The following is a 20357-nucleotide window of genomic DNA, read 5'->3' on the forward strand; positions in this document are numbered from 1 at the left end:
CAGCAGCCATGTAAATGCAAATGCCACAGGGGATATTTAAATCCCCCGTGGATTTGCAATTCCGAAGTGTCTAATCTGCATCCCTTTTCCGGAAAGGGATGCCAATGTAGACGTAGCCCTACTGTATAGCACCCTGAAAGATGGTGGATGTTAGGGATGTCTGTGACTAGTTGGCTAGCTGTTTAACTGATAAGCAATTGCTTATCAGTTAACGGCCCCAGTTAATCGCAACAGGCTCCCCCCCGTTTCCCTGCATGCTCTGCATTTAAAACTCTGCATTTAAAATTGGACTTTAGCTATGACACTGATTTTTATACACCTATGCTTACGGAGAATACCACAGAGAGGAATATGTGCCTGCTCAAACGGTGAGACAGTGGGGATGTAAAAGAGCAACCATTTAAACAGTTAACTAATAAGCATCATCTTATCGGTTTCTGTTATGGTCACACACCAGGACCCCAGGAGCGAGGATGGCAGTAAGACTGCAAAGCCTGCATGTAAGCTGACTCCCTGAGAAGCAGGACCCGTAGCTGGCATATAAGCTGGCTCCCGGCATGTACCAGCTCCTGGCTGCAGGCCCCACTCCTGGAGAGCCAGCTGCACTGCAGGATCTGCAATATACAGCTTATACGTACAAGTTATGCTGCAGAGCCCGCAGCGCGTGTAACCCTATAACCACTAGGACTGTTAGTTACATTTTTAAATGATTTTTACATCCTTTGTGGACAGGGGGCTTTTGACTCCCTCACCCATTGCGTGTTGTTATGAGAAGAAGAGGAGAAGGCGCAGACCAGTTTGAGACTCTTGGTAAAGATAAAAAGATTTAAAAATTAGGGGTGATGTCTACAGTAGATCATCAGATCAGGAAGAGGCGGTAGATGAGGCAGCTCCAGAAAAAATAAAATCAGGGGTGATGCATGGGAGGGCTGGAGGAGGCACATGACCCCTCTCCCCCAATGCCACGGGTTGGAGGAGCAAGGGGCCAGTGGGGGCGATTAGCAGGGGGGCAGGATGGCACCTGCAGCAGGTCTGGACTCCTCACAGTCATTGTCAGAGGCAAGGGGAAGCAGAGCTATGTGGCTCCAGTTCCCCAGCTCCCAGCCACATCTTTCAGAATAGTGGCAGACCCACCCCCTTCACTCACTGGCGGGAAGCAGAAAGACATGGCTGGGAATAGGGAAAGCACAGCGAGCTGGGGCTCATCACCTCACTTCCACCTTCCACTGCTGGTGAGTGTGAAGGGGTCCAACTCCTGCTGCCAGCACCGGGCCCCTAATAGTGCTCTGGGCTGCATCACTTGGGGGATGAGGGCTTGGAGGAAGAGGTGGGTTGAGTGTGCAGGAAGAGTGGGAAAGAAGCATGGAAGAGTGAAGTAGAGGCAGGAAGAGGAGAAATGGGGCCAATACTATTATAAGAAATATCCCCCAGGGATTTGTCAAGAACAAATCATGCCAAACCAACCTAATTTCCTTTTTGACAGGGTTACTGGCCTGGGGATTGGAGGGAGAGGTAGATGTGATATATTTTGCTTTAGTAAGGCTTATGATAATGTCCCATTCTCATAAGCAATCTAAGGAAATGTGATCTAGATAAAATTGCTATAAAGTAGGTAAACAACTGGTTGAAAGCAGGAATGTAAAATGCCATTTTAAAAGTTAACTGGTTAAACATGAAGTTTAATCCATTAACTGGGATTCCCCTGGACTAGAGCAGACCCTTGCCTGCAACGTGGCATGCTGTGGGCTGATCTGGTCAGGCCGGGCTGCTGATTACTGAGTAAGCATCATTACCTGCCTGGTAAGAGTGACGCTTACCCGGTAACTGATTAACCCTTTACATCCCTAGTTGCAAGACTATATTCAGTCATAATCAGTAGCTTGCTGGTAAACTGGGAGGGCATATTGAGTGGGATTCTGAGTCAGGTATTAGTCAATATTTTCATGAATGATTTGGATGGAGTAGACAGTGTGCTTATAAAATTTGCTTTTAACAGCAAGCTGAGAGGGGCTGCAAATGCTTTGAAGGATGGGCTCAGAATGCAAAATGACCTTGACCAATTAAAGAATTGGTCTGAATTCAACAAGATTAATTCAGTGAAGTCCAGTGCAAAGTACTTACAAAGGAAAGGGGAAAATAAATGCACAACTATAAAATGGGAGTGTTTGGCTGGGGGCTAGTACTACTGCAAATGATCGGTAGGTTACAGTAGACCACAAATTGAATGAGTCAACAACGTGCTGTAGCTATGGAAAAGACTGATATCCTTGTTGGGTGTATTAATAGGTGTTTCATATATAATAAATGGGAGGTAATTGCTCCACTCTACTTGGCTTCAACTGTAGTAGTGTGTCCAATTCTGGCTACCACATTTTAGGGCAGACATTGACAAATTGGAGAGACCAGGGGAGAACAACAAACATGACAAAACATTTAGAGAACCTGACTGTGATGGGATGTCTACTCCCATACCATCCCTGAAAGGGTTTATATGGCTCAGAAGGGGCTAATTAACCTGATGGTCTGCACCTAGAGGTACACTTAGGCTTGACTGACAAGTTCTAATTGAAGATGGAGTTCATCTGGGCTGGAATAGGTGGGGGTTTGTATAAACCCAGGAAACAAGTAGTGTAGAAGTGTGCAGTTGTTCTTCAAGTTTAGAGAAAGCAGGAGAAGATCTATGATCTTGGCTCAGTAGGAATAGTTCCTCCAGTAGCCCCTGGGGAAGTAGCATAGCTTTGAACTGGGGGAGTGCCAGAATATATAGTCAGCTAGTCCAGAGCCTTTTATATGCTGGAAGGAAAAAAATAGTGACTTGGTTGGAAGACCAAGTACAAAGGAGGAGGATCCCAACTCTCAAAGTGGAAGAATTGCAACTTTAGGGCTATGTCTACACTGGCGGCTTCTTGCACAAGAACATCTTGCGCAAGTTTTCTTGTGCAAGAGGCTCTTGCGCAAGAAAACGTCCACACTGCCATGTGCGAGCTGTGCTTTTGCACAAGAGCGCCCATGGCAGTGTGGACGCTCTCTTGCGCAAGAAAGCTCTGATGACCATTTTAGCCAGAGGGCTTTCTTGCGCAAGAAATCCCTGCTGAGCGTCCACACTGCCCTCTTGTGCAAGAGCTCCTGCGCCAGAGGGCTTACACCTCTTAAAAAAGAGCATATTGTACATTTCCTTGCTCAAGAGCAGGCAGGCAGTGTGGACGCTCTGCGGATTCTTGCGCAAGAACGGCCATACTTGCGCAAGAAGCCGCAAGTGTATACATAGCCCAGGAGTGTTAGAAGTTGTTGGATTGGGTTGAGCTATTTCCTAGATATAGCCACATGGAGGTGCTCCAGTGGTAAGCAGAGAACTCCATTACTTTGACCAATGAGAAAAAATTTTAAAATTAAACTGGGTATGTTTAGTCTTCAGGAAAGAAGGCTGAGGAGTGAACCTGATAAGTCTTATACGTTAAGTGCTTTTATAAAAGGACAGTTGTTCTCCATATTCACTGAAGACTGCATAATTGATGGTCTAGATATTAGGAAGAACTTTCTAACTATAAGAGTAGCTGTCCTTAGGAATAGGCTTTCAAGAGAGGTTGTGGAACTAACATCACTGGAGACTTAAAAAAAAAAAAAGTTAGACAAATGCCTCTTGGGCTACGTCTAGACTGCAAGCCTCTTTCGAAAAAGAGCGTCTAGACTGCAAGCAGTACTTTCGAAAAAGCAAGCCGCTTTTTCGAAAGAGAGCACCTAGGCAGTCTGGATGCTCTCTTTCGAAAAAGCCGTTTGCATTCAAGAACGCCTTTTTTCGAAAGAGCACTTTCGAAAAAAGGCGCTCTTCCTCGTGAAATGAGGAGTACCGCTGTAGAAAGAAAAGCCGCGTTCTCTCGATTTAATTTTGAAAGAACGCGGCTGTAGTCTAGACGCAGGTGAAGTTTTTTTCGAAAAAAGGCTACTTTTTTCGAAAAAACCCTGCAGTCTAGACACAGCCTTGGGGACGGTCTGGGTTTACTTGGTCTTGCCACAGTGTCAGAGGCCATGACTTGAGGCCTTCTAGAGTCCCTTCCAGTCCTACATTTCTATGACTCTGTCACTTCTGTTTCCTGTCTCAGGTTAAAAAAATGGCATTTCAGTAGCATAATCTTCCCTAACCTGAAACTAGATTGTTTGGTTTTTTGCCTGGAATGACTTACAGGGAAGATTGCCAGCTACTAAATTGCCAACATGCCTTTGCAGCACCTCCATGTTCTTCAAAGGTCTCATGTGCATGGGTGTCAGCAAGTTGGCGATTTAGCCCCTCCACAAAATTATTTATTGTGTTAAATCCTGTGAGGTAGCTTATTTTATTTCCAAAGCTTTCTAGAGTTGGGCTCCAGCTGAGTTTAAATATCTATCCCACAATTAAACAGCCTATTTCAACCCAAATCAGTTGACATAGGCCAGCTGGGGTTTTTAATTGCAGTATAGACTTATCCAGAGAGACTGAAGTTCCTTTGGCCTCCTGTTTTTCAGCATCCTTAGTAATCATTTTATTTTCTCTGGGTCTGACTGACTAAACCCCTCACAGGTGCACAAGAGAAGAGTTTGTCATTTGATGATACTTGATTAGGAGCTAGCTGCCCATCTAAAGAAGTTTAGCAGTGGGTGTGTTGCCATTGCACACCTGGGAGCTCTGGAAGGCAACATTTCCCATTCCTTTCAGTGAGAGGGTTCAACTCCATAATGCAGGGTCACAACAGAGACCACTGGCTCTGTTCTAGTGGCTTATTTGTAACTTTAGAATATTCATACCTACATTATAGGTTTCATTACAAAAGTGTGATGTACAAGAAGGAACTAGTATCCCATGGGGGCTACTGATAGAGGAATAAATGATCTGTTACCATCATTAACAGCTAGCCAAAATGCATCAAAAGCATTCACTCTTTACCATTCCATTTCTACTGCTGCATTTGATATGCACAATGGCCCCATCTATGTATCTTTTTTTAAATAAACCCAAACACTATGATCTCTTGTGCTCAGAGCTTCATTTAAGTTTCATCTCTATAGCAATCAGTTGCTAACTATCAAAAGTATCTAAAATATCCAAGTATACAAAGAGGGGTAATTACGTAAATGCTCTAGACTTTTTTATAGCTTTCCAAAAAATCCCAATAAATAGTATTTAAGAATTTTTAGTCATTTGTACATAAAAACTTTTAGTATCTGTGGGATAGTTGAAAATGGTTACACTGATTCAAGTTCTCATAGCTATCTGCTCAATGGAGAGCGCACAATTTAGGGGTTGATAGCCACAGCTATTACCTCAGCCATCCAGAGAAGTAAGGGATATCTACCTCACTTCATCAATCTAAGCAGAAGGGATGAGAGAGCTTGATCCATTTTAACCAGAAGTCTCTCCTTTTTAAAAAAATGTTTAACCAGAACATAAGAAACAGACTATTCCTGCTGTTCTTCAATGTTAAGTGTCTGCTGAATTCTGTATTAAATTTTAACTTTGCATGTAAAAGGATTAATATATCATTATGTGGTGACAACTTTGGATTTGATGCCATTTAAAATTACTATTCTAACATTCAATTCATTTTGATCAGTCCAGGCCATGTGTGTACTTCAATAGGAGCACAGATGGTTAGTCAAACAGACAATCTATAAATACCCTGAACAAATGTGTGGGGTTTTTTTATTATGGCTGTGGGACCCAAGTGTAACAAAATGGGACAATATCTAGATCTAAACCTGTAAAGTGCTCAGGGCCTCCTGAAAGCTATGCAGCTCCCTCTACTCCTATTTTCACTAGGAATTGAGGGTACTGACCACTTTCCCTCAATCTGATCTGTAGGCTGATATGTTCTATACAGAAAATGAGTAAAAGATGTATTTTTTCAAAAGCTAAGCTCGCTGAGCACCTGCTTTATTTTAAGATCTCACATGCCATCACTCTTATGAGGGACACATCTTGATATCTGGCAGAGAATTTGCCTTTCAAATGATACAGCCACAGGAGTGCCAGGCCTTATGCTAGATGCCTTCTATCTGTCACACAGAGAAAAGACAAACTGAGCTACAATAATTTTAACTTTAAAAGAACCTTTCTATAGTGGTTGAGATCCAAATGTGATTAGTCTATTCAGCTCAGTCCCATCTATAGGGAATTGGGTTTCCAAGTTCTTCATATGCAATTATTCTATTAAAAATTAGAAAGTCTTTATTGTTGGCATTAGTGATGATTTTTTTAAAATTACTGAAGAACATCTCACCTAACTTCAAGATACACTGAACATTTTTCATATTATATTTTTGGAAATCTCTTGTTTTTGGATGTTTACATTCATAGGGCTTAGTTCTGATATAAATCAGAAGCAGCTGCCAGGCTACATGCAGCTGCACCAGTGTAAAATTGGTCAAAGTGAGACTGAATCAAGTAGTACTTGATCAGTCATTACCAGGAACTGCTTTCCTGCTTTTCTGAGGGTTTCACAAAACACCAGGTCTGTCTTTGAGAGATGGGAGAGTTAAAAGTATGGGGCATGATGACAAGGATGGACTATGCAGACTAATTATAAATATAAGACCTGATTCTGCAAACACTTAGGCTATGTCAACACTGCAGGCTTTTTGCGCATGAACACTTGTGCAAAAACTTGTGGAGCATCTATACTGCATACGTGTTCTTGCGCAAGTAAATTTACAGTAAAGCATCAGAAGAGAGGGCTTCTTGCGCAAAAGTTATTCCTCTCCCCATGAGGAATAAGCCCTCTTGCGCAAGAGCTCTTGGACAAGAAGGCAGTGTGGACGGGACAGGGGTTTCTTGCGCAAGAAACCCCTATGGCTAAAATGGTCATGAGAGCTTTCTTGTGCAAGAGAGCATCCACACTGCCATGGATGCTCTTGTGCAAAAGCAAATGGCAGTGTGGATGTACTTTTGCGCAAGACCTTTTGCGCCAGAATTCTTGCTCAAAACAGTTCTTGCGCAAGAAGCCTGCAGTGTAGACATAGCCTTAACTACATGTTTAACTCCACTTACATGAGTAGTTTAACTGAGATGAGGTTACCCACACACATAAAAAAGCATGTGCATTTATGTTTGCAGTATCATGGCCTTAATCCTCCACTTCCTATAATAAAACCTCACACACAGGCTACGTCTAGACTACAAGCCTCTTTCGAAAGAGAGCGTCTAGACTACAAGCAGATTTTTTGAAAAATCGAGCCTCTTTTTCAAGAGTCTAGACGCTCTTTCGAAAATGCTGTTTGCATTCTATAGCGCCTCTTTTTCAAAAGAGTACTTCCGAAAAAAGGCATTATTCTTCGTAAAATGAGGTTTACTGTGATAGAAAAAACTGCCGCGTTCTTTTGATTTACTTTCAAAAAGAACATGGATGCAGTCTAGATGCAGGTGAAGTTTTTTCAAAAAAAGGCAATTTTTTTTCGAAAAAACCCTGTAGTCTAGACTTACCCATAGTGTGGTATTGATACAAAATGAGGATCTGTGTTCAATATTAAATAACTATATAACGCAAGCACAGAAAGTGAAGATAAACATGTAGGGATGACCAAAGACTGCTTACAGAAATGCTAAATAAAACTCGCTATTAAAGCTATGAAAAGTCAAAGGAACAATGCCTGGTCATAATTTTTTTTAAATGTATCCCTCCCCATTTTCGCAGTCCTCTTAAATAGTGATATTTTAATGCCCCTGAATGTGTCTAGCATGGCACAGCATAAGGTAAATAACATATCTCCTTTTTTGTTGACATTTTTTAAGTCTGTTCTCAGGGGCTAACTTAAAACCATAAGGCACCAAGCTGATTTTTCCATTCTTTTGACTTTGTAGACTGCCGGCTCTTTACCGTGCTTCCTTTGCACGGTGCCTAGCACAATCTGTCACTGATATCAGCTGGTGCCTGTAAGTAATTCTGTAAGAGAATTTATAGTAGCTAACACATCTGAGCCTGCTCCTGGAGTTGCTGAAAATCCAAAATCCTTCCTGCCTTGACTTCAATGAGTCTGGAGTCAGCAAGTCTCCTATTGTATCCTGGTTGCATAAGACTTGCAGATTTGGACCAGCCATGTCACCCCCTCTCCCTGCCCCTCTGTAGTGTGTAGTCTAGGCTTATATCCTTACAAAAACTTGTACTTGGAGTGCCAAGATCTTTTCCTCAGCAGGCTCTGTTCTGTTCTTTCTGACATAGATTGGTGCAAACCTTCTGAAACTGTTTAAAACTGCCTACACTCTGCTAAAATGAGTTCAGATGACCAGTTGCTTAGAATTCTATACAGCCTGTCTCCAACTTACGAACCGGTTACAGACCAAGCAATTGGTCATAACTTGGTTTGTCTGTAAGTCGGACCCCACTGAGTTACATGCGACTGCATTGTTCGTAAGCGCGGATCACATTCATAACTCGGGGTCTGACATTTACAACATTTTTGGTCGTAACTGCGAACAGTCATAAGTCGACCGTTCGCAACTCGGGGACCGGCTGTATAAGGCTTTAATTCTGCTGGATTTTAAGCAAGCTTCTCCCCTCCCCCATATCCAAAATAGGTAATATGCAAGGGAAAATGTGTGAAAATATCTCTCAAGATTATTGGAACTTCATTCACAAACTTAGGTAGCATTCAGTTACCTAGATCACAGGTTACTGTGTGGGTTGGTTTTTGCAAATTCACTGAAATCTTCATAAAACAATTAGTTGATCTTCTTGTCTAGTTACAAGAGCTGATGCAGCTCTCCTCCATAGCAAATCTGTACATGATTAATATTTAAAAATGGAAGTTGACACAGCTCCTGTTTAATTATCTATATGACGTAGTGCAATTAGCTACACTCAGCATCAGAGTAATTAATCAGCAGGACAGAAGGCTGTTCTAGGAAATGCTACTTACTAAATTTATTCTTTGCTCCACCCAGTTCTGGAACTTGGTCCTTTATTAAGACAGCAAATACATTTGACTCTTATTAAGGTATCAGAAATTGATTGCATGTTAACACACACTTTCCCTAGCTTTCAAATGTTAAAAGCTGATTTACACAGTGCACTTTTAGTAAAGTCTCCATCGTTACAGAAAAACATCTGCAAAGAGGGTCACGGTGATTAAAACAACAAATCGCTTTATTCTACTCCACTCCATTATATCTAATGACACTGGAATCCACCTTAAGGCTTCTATATAGTAAGATAACACCCTATGCACAAATTTTTACATCATTTAAGTTACTGATGAAATATCCCAGTTTCTGTATGCAGAGCTTGAGCCTCTTTCTCCTACAGTGACATAAAGTCAGCAGTAAATGGAATCTCACCAGCATAAAACTGGTGAGAGAGCCACATTCTTACAGCATGTGTCAAAGAGGGGGGTGATTAGTAACTTGATTTCTTATGTTAAATAGTACCTGTTCTGATCAGGTACAACCTTAAAAGTTGATCACCTACAGCAGCCAAAACACACTGGTTAGTTTCACCATATCTAATAGTTACAAAAAGGCTGGAGACAGTAAAAGATTATCTGTAGGATTTTTTTTTTTTTTTTTTTTAAACTGGAAGGGACCTTGAAAGGTCATCAAGTCCAGTCCCCTGCCTTCACAGCAGGACCAAGTACCATCCCTGACAAACTTTTGCCCCAAATAGCCTCCACAAGGATTGAACTCACAACCCTAGGTTTAGCAAGCCAATGCTCAAACCACTGAGCTATCCCTCCCCTCTTTTGTTTGTGTTGCACTTGATTCAGCAATAGCCACTAATCTTAATTCTACCAAAAGCCAAATTCCATGGGTACAATTCCCATTGAACATGAAAACATATTCTTGGCCCCACAGAAGGACAAACTGACTCTCAAGCAGTGGACAGATGCCTTTCGCTGATATGACTTTTGAACTCAGTCAATGACGACAATACTGTAAAACAGTCTAAGATGAGCCTCTTCAGCTAATTTATGTTCCACATGTTCTAATGCAGGGATGAGGAACCTTTTTGGGTTGGTGGCTGCTAACCCACAGAAAAAAATCAGTCAGGGGCTGCACACAAGTTCTCACTCATTGACATGGCCCTGGGCTGAGAAGGGGAAAGAGCCCAGGCTAGTAGATTTTGTTCCAGCCTTGAGGAGAGGCAGTGGGAGCCCAGATCCAGACACGTCGGGGCCACATCTAGCCCCCGGGCCTTGGGTTCCCAACCCCTTCTCTAATGAGACTATTTCTCTGATCACATTCAGATCTGCTCCTAAACTAACCTATTCGATTCAATTGTACAAGAATATTCTGTGATAGACTTTGGTGTCAAAATGATCATCTATAGTTTATCCTCGCTTGCTCACAGAAAATCAATTTTAACAGTTTACATGAGGCTGTTGCTTTCAGTTCCTCTGGAGTAATAAAGCTCTATTTCCTTTCTGATATCCCAGATCGATGAAAATGATTGGATTTTTATTTGAGACAAAATGAAGCTTACTATTCACTGATCAAAAATCTGATGCTTTCTATAGCATACAAAACTCTAAAATCACTTCTGAAAAACTTGTACTCAACCTGTTAGTTGAGTTAGAACCTCTTAGAACCAGCTCTACTGTTCATCCCTTTGGTAGCATCCTATCCTTCAGCCATGTGATGATCTTAGCTTCCTTCTCACTGGAACACACATGCCCAGAACAAGGGCCTTACCTTTCCTTCACTAATGTTTTACTGTATCAGGGTTCGTCTTCTGCTACAGACAGCTTCTCCACTGCATAACTGTTCATTGTATATCATAGCAAATTTGGTGTGAAAACACTAGGGGTATGTCTAGACTACATGGCTCCGTCGACGGAGCCATGGAAACTAGCTTACTCGGCATAGTCAAAGAAGCAGGGATTTAAATATGGCCACCGCGCTGTGCCGACGATCAGCTGATCCGGCACAGCGTGGCAGTCTAGACACAGTGTGGCAGCCATGTTTATTTTAATGAAACGGGGATTATTTAAATCCCCACTTCTTTGACTATGCCAGGTAAACTAGTTTACATGGCTCCATCGACGGAGCCATGTAGTCTAGAGATACCATAGCAGCCTGATTTGATGGTGATTCACACTAATTTTGCACAGATGTACAAGACGAGGGCAGGAGGCAGTTGGGGAACTGGGCCAACAAACCACTGATAAGCAGGATCCTCCTTTTCTCTCAACACACTAAAATTTGTTGTTGCTAACTATAAAAGGTGTATAGGTCACTAAACCCAGGGTCAGATGACTGTTTTGCGGGGCCCCAGGCAGCATAATTTTGCGTGGCCCCTCCTTTGCCACGGCGCATGCGCTGTGACGCCATGCCATGCCACGGCGCATGCGCATGGCATTTTGAAGCCTGTTTGCCCTGCCCTATATCCGCCCCTGACTAAACCCAACAGTACATAATCAGGTCATTGAGCTCTCGACTTTAATAATAAAGGGAAATAATAGGGGAAACTCATTGTCCTCATCAAAGGCCCAGTTGCTGCAGAAACAGCTTGTTTCTGTGGCATAACGGGGGAGGGCTGCATAGAGCGATACTTTATGGAACCCAGGAGAAAGTGAACTTCTTGGGTAGCGTGCACTCCATGAATTGGAAAGAAAGCAAGGAGAAGGGGGAACTAACAGTCCTTGCTTTCTCTCCTCATGCCAAAAAGTGAGGTTTTTTGTTTTGTTCTGATAACTGCAGAGTTATCCAGCCAGTAGGTTGCAGTATATTTCATGGAGCAGCTGTGAAACTATTCTTTGTGTTCCGTAAGTGGATACTTGCCCCTTTGTTTATCCTCATACCTGAGCCATGCCTGACATTTCAGGATAGTTTATGAGCAAAGGATCTGCTGTCATTCCTTAGAGGAATGACCCAGCTACTGTGCCATACAAGAATACTATACTCTAAAAAGGAGAAATAAATAGTAATGGTGAATATCAGCTAGAATTCTAAGATAGTAAGGAGTTGCTGAAAGATCAGGTGGAAGTTTTGGTTGTATAAGAATTACAGGGTTAGAACCTAGATACCAATTTTTCTTCCCTTCTGTTCTATGGTACTTACACAAGTAATCCCATTGCACTCTTAACGATTGCCAAGTAATAACATGCTTACCTGTGAAGTGCCCAGTTAATATACTAACTAGTGAGTATCTGCCTGAGACATTTTAACAGCCTTTTAGAGTATGTCTATGCAGCATTTTGGAGACCATGGGAGCAGGCATCACAGCCTGAGCTGACTAACTTGGACAGACTGGACCGGTGCTAGTGCTCTATCTTAGCAGTGTTAACAGCACTTTAAACTTGCAGCATGGACTGTGAAGTCTGCAAGGTGGAGTGGGGGTGGTTCAGAGCCCCAATGCCTCAGTTTGGACACTCATTGTTGAGCCAGATTTCAATAGCCTTATTCACACTGAATACAACCTTATTCCATGAATAACCCTCACACTCTGGTCCCCCCCAACTTAAGTGGGGCTACCTTTGGACTAACCCATCTCTCAGTGAGAGAGGATATTAGACTCTGGCTTCTTTGTCATTAAAAAGTACTTTTCTAAAGTCTTTAAAAGTCAAAGTATTGTATAGATTAAGATTATTCCCCATGTAAAATATATTGTATTTTTAGCACACCCATCCTAAAATTCTTACAGGTTATATCTTCGAGTGAAAGACATTTTACTCAATTACAAAAATAAGTCTTTTCAGACTACATAATGACTTACTTAAAATTCACCTGCATTACTTTAAACCAAAACAAGCCGATAGACTGCAAACCCCGCACTTTAGGATTTCACATGTACAGCCCATAACACAGACTAGATGGCTTGATTAATCTCCACTACCTTGGCTGTATTTCTCTAAAGTGCTAATCAATTTCATATCAAGTAGATTGAAATGCCACACAAACTACTGGCATAGTTCAAACATGGTTCTTGCTTTTGAAAACATGAACAACACTGCATTGTATTTAATTTAATTTACAATCTATATTTGCGCAAAAGCTCATAACTAGCACAGTATATAATGTGAGGTAGAGATTACAAGATCTTTTAACCTAACTCCTTTACAACTATTTCTTACATAAGAACGGCCACACTGAGTCAGACCAAAGGTCCCTCTAGCCCAGTATTCTGTCCACCAACAGTGGTCAATGCCAGGTGCCCCAGAGGGAATGAACTGAACAGGCAATCAAGTGCCTTCTGCCCTCACCCCCCCTTGCCCACTCCCATTGATGGACCCATCCTCTATGAATTTATCTTACTTTTTTGAGCCTTGTGAAAGTCCTAGTCTTCACAACGTCTTCTGGCAAGTTACTATTTTGCTGTTCCTGATAACCTAAGGAACAACTTTTTATGGGGTGGGAGTTCTTTTCAGAGACTGCAAGCCTTCTATTCAAACATTTTATTTTCAAAAGGTAAACATATTGGAAATACAATTTAACTTTCTTACATCAACACCAAAAGGATGGTATAACTACAGGACAATAGTACCATAAAACTTTGTGGGCGTGCAAGCTGACTTCTTGGCATAAAAGATCATTTCCCTGCTAATCTGATACCTTTCCACTAGGAAATGAGATAGGTCTGCAGTGTATTCAAAATAGGGTAAACCATTTAAAACTGAAAGAGATTCAGACCTATCAGCTTCTTCACTTCTAATATAAAATGTCTCTCTTCTTCTGAGCAACTATTCTATTATACAAAGTGTTTCGTTGGTGGAGTAAAAAATAAAGCTGCAGGCCTACCACATTTACAGTAATAATTATGACTAAAAAAGTTTGAAAAATGCACCTTCACCGCATGGGCACACTGATGCCCTGCTCAATGCATGGAATGCCCTTTGACTTCGATGAGAGTCCCATGAATGGGGTGAAATTCATGCTTCTGTAGAAGGCCAGCACAGTTACACTTGCATTTTCCAGACTTAAGTGGAACACACAGGCCCTCTGGTGACTCTCTGCATGGATAATTTCACTGATGAAACAGCTACAGAATTGAGCCCACTGGCTGGCTAATCCCCACAACACCCCTATGACACAGATAAAAATTATAACCTAAATGGTTCTATTCTCCAGGGATATGTGGTCATCTAAGTATTTACAGTATAAATCCTCTGCCCTTCTAATTAAGAAGCTTTACTTGCAGTACAAAGTGTCCTCAGTTTAATGGTCTTGAATAACATGTGTAGATGTAGTTGTCCCATCTCAAAAAAGATATATTGGAATTGGAAAGGGTTCAGAAAAGGGCAACAAAAATATTAGGAGTTTGGAACAGATGCCATGAGGAGAGAAATGGCTTCTGTAGGAGGAGAGATTACAAAGACTAAGACTTTTCAGCTTGGAAAAGAGACAACTAAGGGGGGATATGACAAATCTATAAAATCATGACTGGTGTGGGGAAAGTCAATAGCAAGCACTGTTACTTCTTCCCATAACACAAGTACCAGGAGGTCACCAAATGAAACTAATAGATAGCAGGTTTAAAACCAAAAGGCAGTATTTCTTCACACATCACCCAGTCAACCTATGGGACTCTTTGCAAGAGGATGCTGTGAAGGCCAAGATAAACAGAGTTAAAACAAAATAGATAGGTCCATCGATTAGCCAGGATGGGCAGGAATAGTGTTCCTTGTCTCTCTCAGAAGTTGGGAAGGAGCAATTGGGGATGGATAACTTGATGGTAACCAGTTCTGTTCATTTCCTCTGGGGCATTTGGCACTGGCCACTGTCAGAAGACACAATACTGGGCTAGATGGGCTTTGGTATGACCTAGGATGGTCGCTTTTATGTTCTTATCACAACTGTCCAGCAAATTTTTAAATATAAAATAGTAGAAAATAACTGAAAACAAAAACTGCTGGAACATTCCTCTACTAGCCACTGTAAATGCATAGTGCTTAAACTCTATTCTGAAGATTTGTAGGTTGGCTTAAGCATGCACCAGTCTTGTGTTGTCTCCACACAAGTGAATTTCACTAGCTGGGAATTTTCCCGGTTCTAAACTTTTCCACAAGGCTTTTCCACAAAGCTTTTCAAAAGTACATTTCTTAGCTCCTGGATCCAAATTAAGCTTTATCAAACACTTGAAAAGATGAACTTTTTTTCCATTGAGAAGGAAACATGGGGATGAAAATTGGGAGCCCTTTACAAAGTGTTTATTAGATGGCCACAAAGTTATGATTCCACAATCAAGGAAGAGGACAAATTTGGCTAAAAGTCCATCCATGTTCAGTGATGAAATTAAGGGAATAGGTGGGTGTGGGGGAGCAATATATAAAACATGGGGTGGAGTGAGAATAAAGAGGAGGGAATGAAACATACAAGCAATGTAAATTACAAATAACAGCATAGAAAATTGCTAAGAGAATCTAAACACATGGTGTGGGGAGAGAAATATAGGACTGAAAACAATAAGGAATTTCAGTATATTAGGAACAAAATAAATTCTGTCATAGTATAGGCCCATTATTACATGGGGATGGTAAAATTGTTAATGATGCAGGAAAAAACAGTGTTTAACATGTTTCCTTCCAAATATAGAACAGAAGTAAGATAAGACTTTTATCACACTAGGATGATGAAGTACCTTCCAGTCCAGTAGTAAAAAAGAATAGTGCTTAAACAATAACATTAATCAATAAACATTTTAATCAGCAGTGCTGGATAATGTGCATCAAGAATTCCAAAAGCTAGGTTAGGAAATTGCTGACATTCTAATGTTCATTTTTGTTTTGAATACTGAAGAAATTCTGGAAGACTGGAAGAGTGTTCCTGCCAGTCTTCATCTCTTCAGGTGAGATGAGCCAGGTAACCAGGCACAGAGTATCTAGCTTGACCTTACCCTTGAGTAAAATAATGGAAAAATTGACAGGAACATAACTTGACTCTCATATCCTTTAATTTTTAATGTTTGTCAACATGGTTATGATTTTGACTTTTAACTATATTACATCAGTGAAGTTAAACTTGGTAAGGTGTTTGACTTAGTATCAAACAATGTTCTAATTAAAAACATTGGACTCATACAGCATCCAAATGCATATTAAACGTTTTAGGTTACAGGGCTGCTACACAAAGCAATGTGGATCGCTTGGTAAGATGAGGCCCATTCAAACATTGAGTTTTAATAGAGCCAAATACAAGGTCAGACATCTAGGAACAAAGGGTGCTCACAATGTCTCCCAAATGGGAAACTACATCCTGGAAAGCAGTGATTCTGAGAGATTTAGAAAATATAGTAGACAAGTAACTGAACATGAGTTCACTGTGATGTTGTAGCTAAAAGGTCAATGTAATCCTTTTATGTATGAGTAGGGCAGTAGCAAGATGGAGAAGAGTGGTGAAAATCACCTCTATGGATGGGACTAGTGCTATTGATATTACAGTACTGAATGCAACTCAAGTGTCAAATTTTGAACAGGTTGTTAGAAAAACTGGAGAGGGTGAAGGAAAGAGCCATAGCTGGAGAGGACAAAGGAAAAAAAACCCTCTATAGTGAGAGACTCAATCTACTTCATCAAAAATGTCAATGAAAAAAGTCAAGAGGTGACTTGTTTATGGTACGTAAATGCCTTTATGGGAGGAATATACTGGCTCTTTAGTCTAGATGAGAAAAGCACAACAAGAACCAAGGGTTGGAAGCTGAAGTCAGACACATTCAAATTGGAAATTAAGCACAACTTTTTTAATAGTGAGGGTGATTAACCTTCTGAACAACCTGTCAATGGAAATAGTAGATTCTGCTTCTCTTTGTATTCAAATCAAGACTGGATTCCTTTCTGGAAGACAGTTAAACATAAGTTAATGGGCTCAATAGAAGGGTAATTAGGTGAAATTTTTAATGGCGTCTGAGACACAAGCGGTCAGAGCAGCTGATCTAAGGGTCCCTTCTGGTCATTAGAATGAATCTCTTGCAATTGAAGACAGACTTTGATTAGAGATGTTTTTACAGTCTACGCTCATAACCAATGTATGAAAATTAAAAATAAACAAGTGAATTTACATGGTTGTGGGTTTTTTTAAGGACCTGATCCTGCATCATGGAGAAGTAGCCCTTCTCCTCTCTCACCAGCTTGGGCAGCCAAGTAACAGCTTGGAAAAAATGCAGCAGGGATGCTACTCAAGGTTAGGGGAGAGGAGACTGAATTATTGCCATGAAATTGTATGTAGCTAAGCAAAGCAGCACCCTTCTTTTGGGGTTTGTTATAAAATTCAAGCAAGTTGTTTACTTCAAGCTTCTGTACTAAAATAAAGGCAAAATCCCTGTTCTTGCAACTATTATTCACCAAGGCTACATCTATACTACAAGGGTTTTTGCACAAAAACCCGAGGAGCATCCACACCTCAAGCGCAAGTAAATTTACAGTAAATCAAAAGAACAGAGGGGTTTTTGCGATGTAGGTATTCCTCTTTCTATGAGGAATAACTCCTTTTTGCACAAGAGTTCTTACACAAAAAGGTACGTGGACAGGCAACAGGAGGTTTTGCGCAAAAAGAGCCAATCAAAAAAGTACAAGTGCTCTGGATGCTATTCTGTGAATAGCAATCAGAGCTTTCTTTCGAGAGAGTGTCCATGAAGTCTGGTCACTCTCTTCTGCAAAATCAATGCGCTTTTGTAGTGTGGACGTGCTCTTGCACAAGAAGTTTTTATGGAAGATCTCTTCCACAAAAAGCTTCTTGCGCAAGAAGCCTGCAGTGTAGATGAAGCCCATGAGTTCCCATTAAAGTCACTGGAAGCTGAGATCAGTGAGCACCTTTCACATGTTAGTTATCACCTTGTATGTTCCTTTTTTCACCTGCAAGCACTCTAAACATAAGCATTAACTTTAGTTCTCTTTAGAACTCTTTACTAAAGGCAAAGCAAAACCCACTGTATTCATTGCTAAAAGATTAGATGCATTTACCTCTAGTAGTATGTATTTTACACCATTTAAACAAAGTATGTTGGCATGCTATAATCCAAGAATTGACAGTTAACTGCATTTTGAAGATTGCTCTGAGAAGCCTGTTACATCCCTTATTTTTTCCCTTTTTATATCCTTTTTCTCTGAGAAAAGGAATTTTTGAACAGCTGATAGTGTAAATGAGAATTTCCTATTTAAAACGCTGGGACTGAGACAGCTAAAGAGTGCTGTACTTGCATTTTGTTCTATTACTATAAAATGAGTGTGACAGGCACACATGCTGTCCAGTGGGAAGTGATGAGAGAGCCTGTAGGATGTTATCTTGTTTTTATTGCTCTCTGAGAAACCATTAACCTTAACACTGATTTTAATATTAATTTACCATTCAATTTTTAAGTCTAATCAAACATTAGAAATAAAAAAGCATTTAACCTAAATCCCAACGTACTAAATTTACATCTTTTTTTAAAAGACCCTTATATTTCTGATCTCTAGATTTTGTGTACATAAAGGTATTCAGATAATAAAAAATGTACTTAGTATAATATTCAAATGCAATTTAATGTTTTGCATGCAGTTACTTCTACCCATATTTTCTTCCTAAATTGTCCCTCATTTGATCTCTATTTGTTAACTAGACACCATTTGTTTTACTTAATCATTTTGTATATTGTGAGAATTATTCTTCTTAAAAAAAAGCATACTTGTAAAATAAATGCAGACAGCTCCAAATCTGTCAGAATATTACTAGCTTAAAAAACAAATTTGTATGGATGATTAATAGTCAGTTACATATGCTACAACTTTTATGTGCTGGTTTTGCCACTAATCTATTTTCTTAAGTATGAAGGCCATGATAGAATCTGATGACACTTCATTTTATAGCATTTAATTTTATAATATAGCTATAGAAATGATAAAGATTTCATTTCTGGCATAGCTCTGTTACAAGGGACTGAAAATCATGTTCCAACAGGCAGGGGTAGGGAACCTTTTTTTGGTCGGGGGCTGCTGACCCACAGGTAAATGAATCCGAGGGCCACACAAGTGAGAAACAAGGAAATAAAACACCTAACCCTATAGGCTGAGAAGGAGAAAGTCTAGAGGCTCCTGGGCTAGTAGATTTTGTGAGCTCCAGCCATGGGGGAGGAATGGGGGGGAGGAGACAAAGCGCCAGTGCAGGCTCCCTAATGCTGGGGGGAACCCTGAGTTTCGAGGTCCAAATTCAGGTAAGCTGGGGGCTGCATCTGCCCCCTTGGCCTTAGATTCCCAACCCCTATTCGAACAGGAGAGGTGCTTTCCTGGAAAACCCCTATTAAAAGCAAACCGCAGATAGTTAAACAAGCCTTCCTCCTACTGCATCCTTAGGGTGAAATGTCTAATGTCCCACTTTCTCTACCATCTAGCTTCTAGTACGATTTTTCTCTACCACCCTATCCTCGTTTCCCAGACGAGTTAATTTTCAGTCTCTGCATCGCTATTTTTATAGAGGCAGCGTCGCCCTGGCCAGGAAGGAAGAGGCTTCAACCCCTCCGAAGCAGAGCCCCCTAATGCTTTGCTATTAATTATCAGCGCTGGCGAGTCCCTTCGCAGCAAAAGTTTTTTGCAAGGCCCGGAGCACCTAGCACCAGCTCTGTGGGGCTCTCGGAAGAACCCCCACCCAGGTCCTTCTGAGCAATTACCGGCAGAGCCGGGGGCAAGGAAGCGACACAAGCCCGGGGGGGGCTGAGCACCGGGCAGTGCTGCGCTGGGCAGCTGGCATCCCCCTGAGCACCCCGCTCCGTCGCCGGGTTCATGCCTCGATAGCCCCGCTCCCGCAGCCCGTTTACACCGGCCGGTCGGCGCTCCCCGCGGGCTTCGCTCCGCAGTGTCCTCCCCGAAGGAGGCTCCGCCGGGGGAGCGGGAAAGCGCTGGGCGAGGGGAGCCTGCCCCGGGGCCGGGCGCTGCGCCCCGAGCCGCCTGCCCTTCCTCCTCGCCCCAGGGGCGCCCGCAGGTCCCTGGGGAGCAGAGCCAGGGGCCCGCGCTCCCATCCCCCGGGGGCCGGCTCCTACCTGGGGACGCTCAGCAGGGAGTGGGCGGCCATGGCGGGCAGCGGCGAGGAGGCGAGCGCCGGGCTCTGGCGGTGGCCGGGGAAGAGCGAGGGCGCAGGGCGCTCCGCTGCTGCCATCGCACTGCTCCAGCCCGGCTCCGCCTCGCTCCGCCCTCCGCTCGCCAGCCCGGCCCCCCGCATCCCGCCCCCCTCGCTCCCGCCAGGTGCCACCGGCGCGCGGGGCAGGGTCACAGAGGCCAGGGAGCGGCTCCCTCTGCAGCAAGAGATTCCGGCCCCGGGACCTGCGGGCACCTTGGCCCCGGGCCAGCGCTCCCAGCCCTCGGGCTCTGGCACGCGCCGCCTCCTGCGGCTTGGCATCGGCGGGCCCGGAGCCCCCAGACTGCACCATACAAGCGGGAAGCGGGAGCAGCAGTTCTTCCTCCTGGGGCTACATCTGGACCCCGATGCATCCCCG

At 42.4% G+C, this 20357-nt stretch overlaps 1 protein-coding gene across 3 annotated transcripts in view; it reads right to left on the reverse strand.

Annotated features, from left to right (window-relative positions):
• SPHKAP (SPHK1 interactor, AKAP domain containing) overlaps positions 1–20034 on the reverse strand; it is a 115878-nt gene extending 95844 nt beyond the window's left edge. For 2 of the 3 annotated variants that reach the window (XM_075937622.1, XM_006119883.4), the window contains exon 1: positions 19905–20032. In XM_075937622.1, coding sequence (XP_075793737.1) covers positions 19905–20020 — 116 coding nt within the window. In that variant the 5' untranslated portion in view covers positions 20021–20032. Of the gene's footprint in view, positions 1–19904 lie in introns of all 3 variants that reach the window. The other variant, XM_006119884.4, reaches the window with a different exon arrangement.
• Positions 20035–20357: the final 323 nt, after the last annotated feature.

This window comes from Pelodiscus sinensis, chromosome 10 (genome assembly GCF_049634645.1).
Source record: "Pelodiscus sinensis isolate JC-2024 chromosome 10, ASM4963464v1, whole genome shotgun sequence".
NCBI classification, from domain to species: domain Eukaryota; kingdom Metazoa; phylum Chordata; order Testudines; family Trionychidae; genus Pelodiscus; species Pelodiscus sinensis.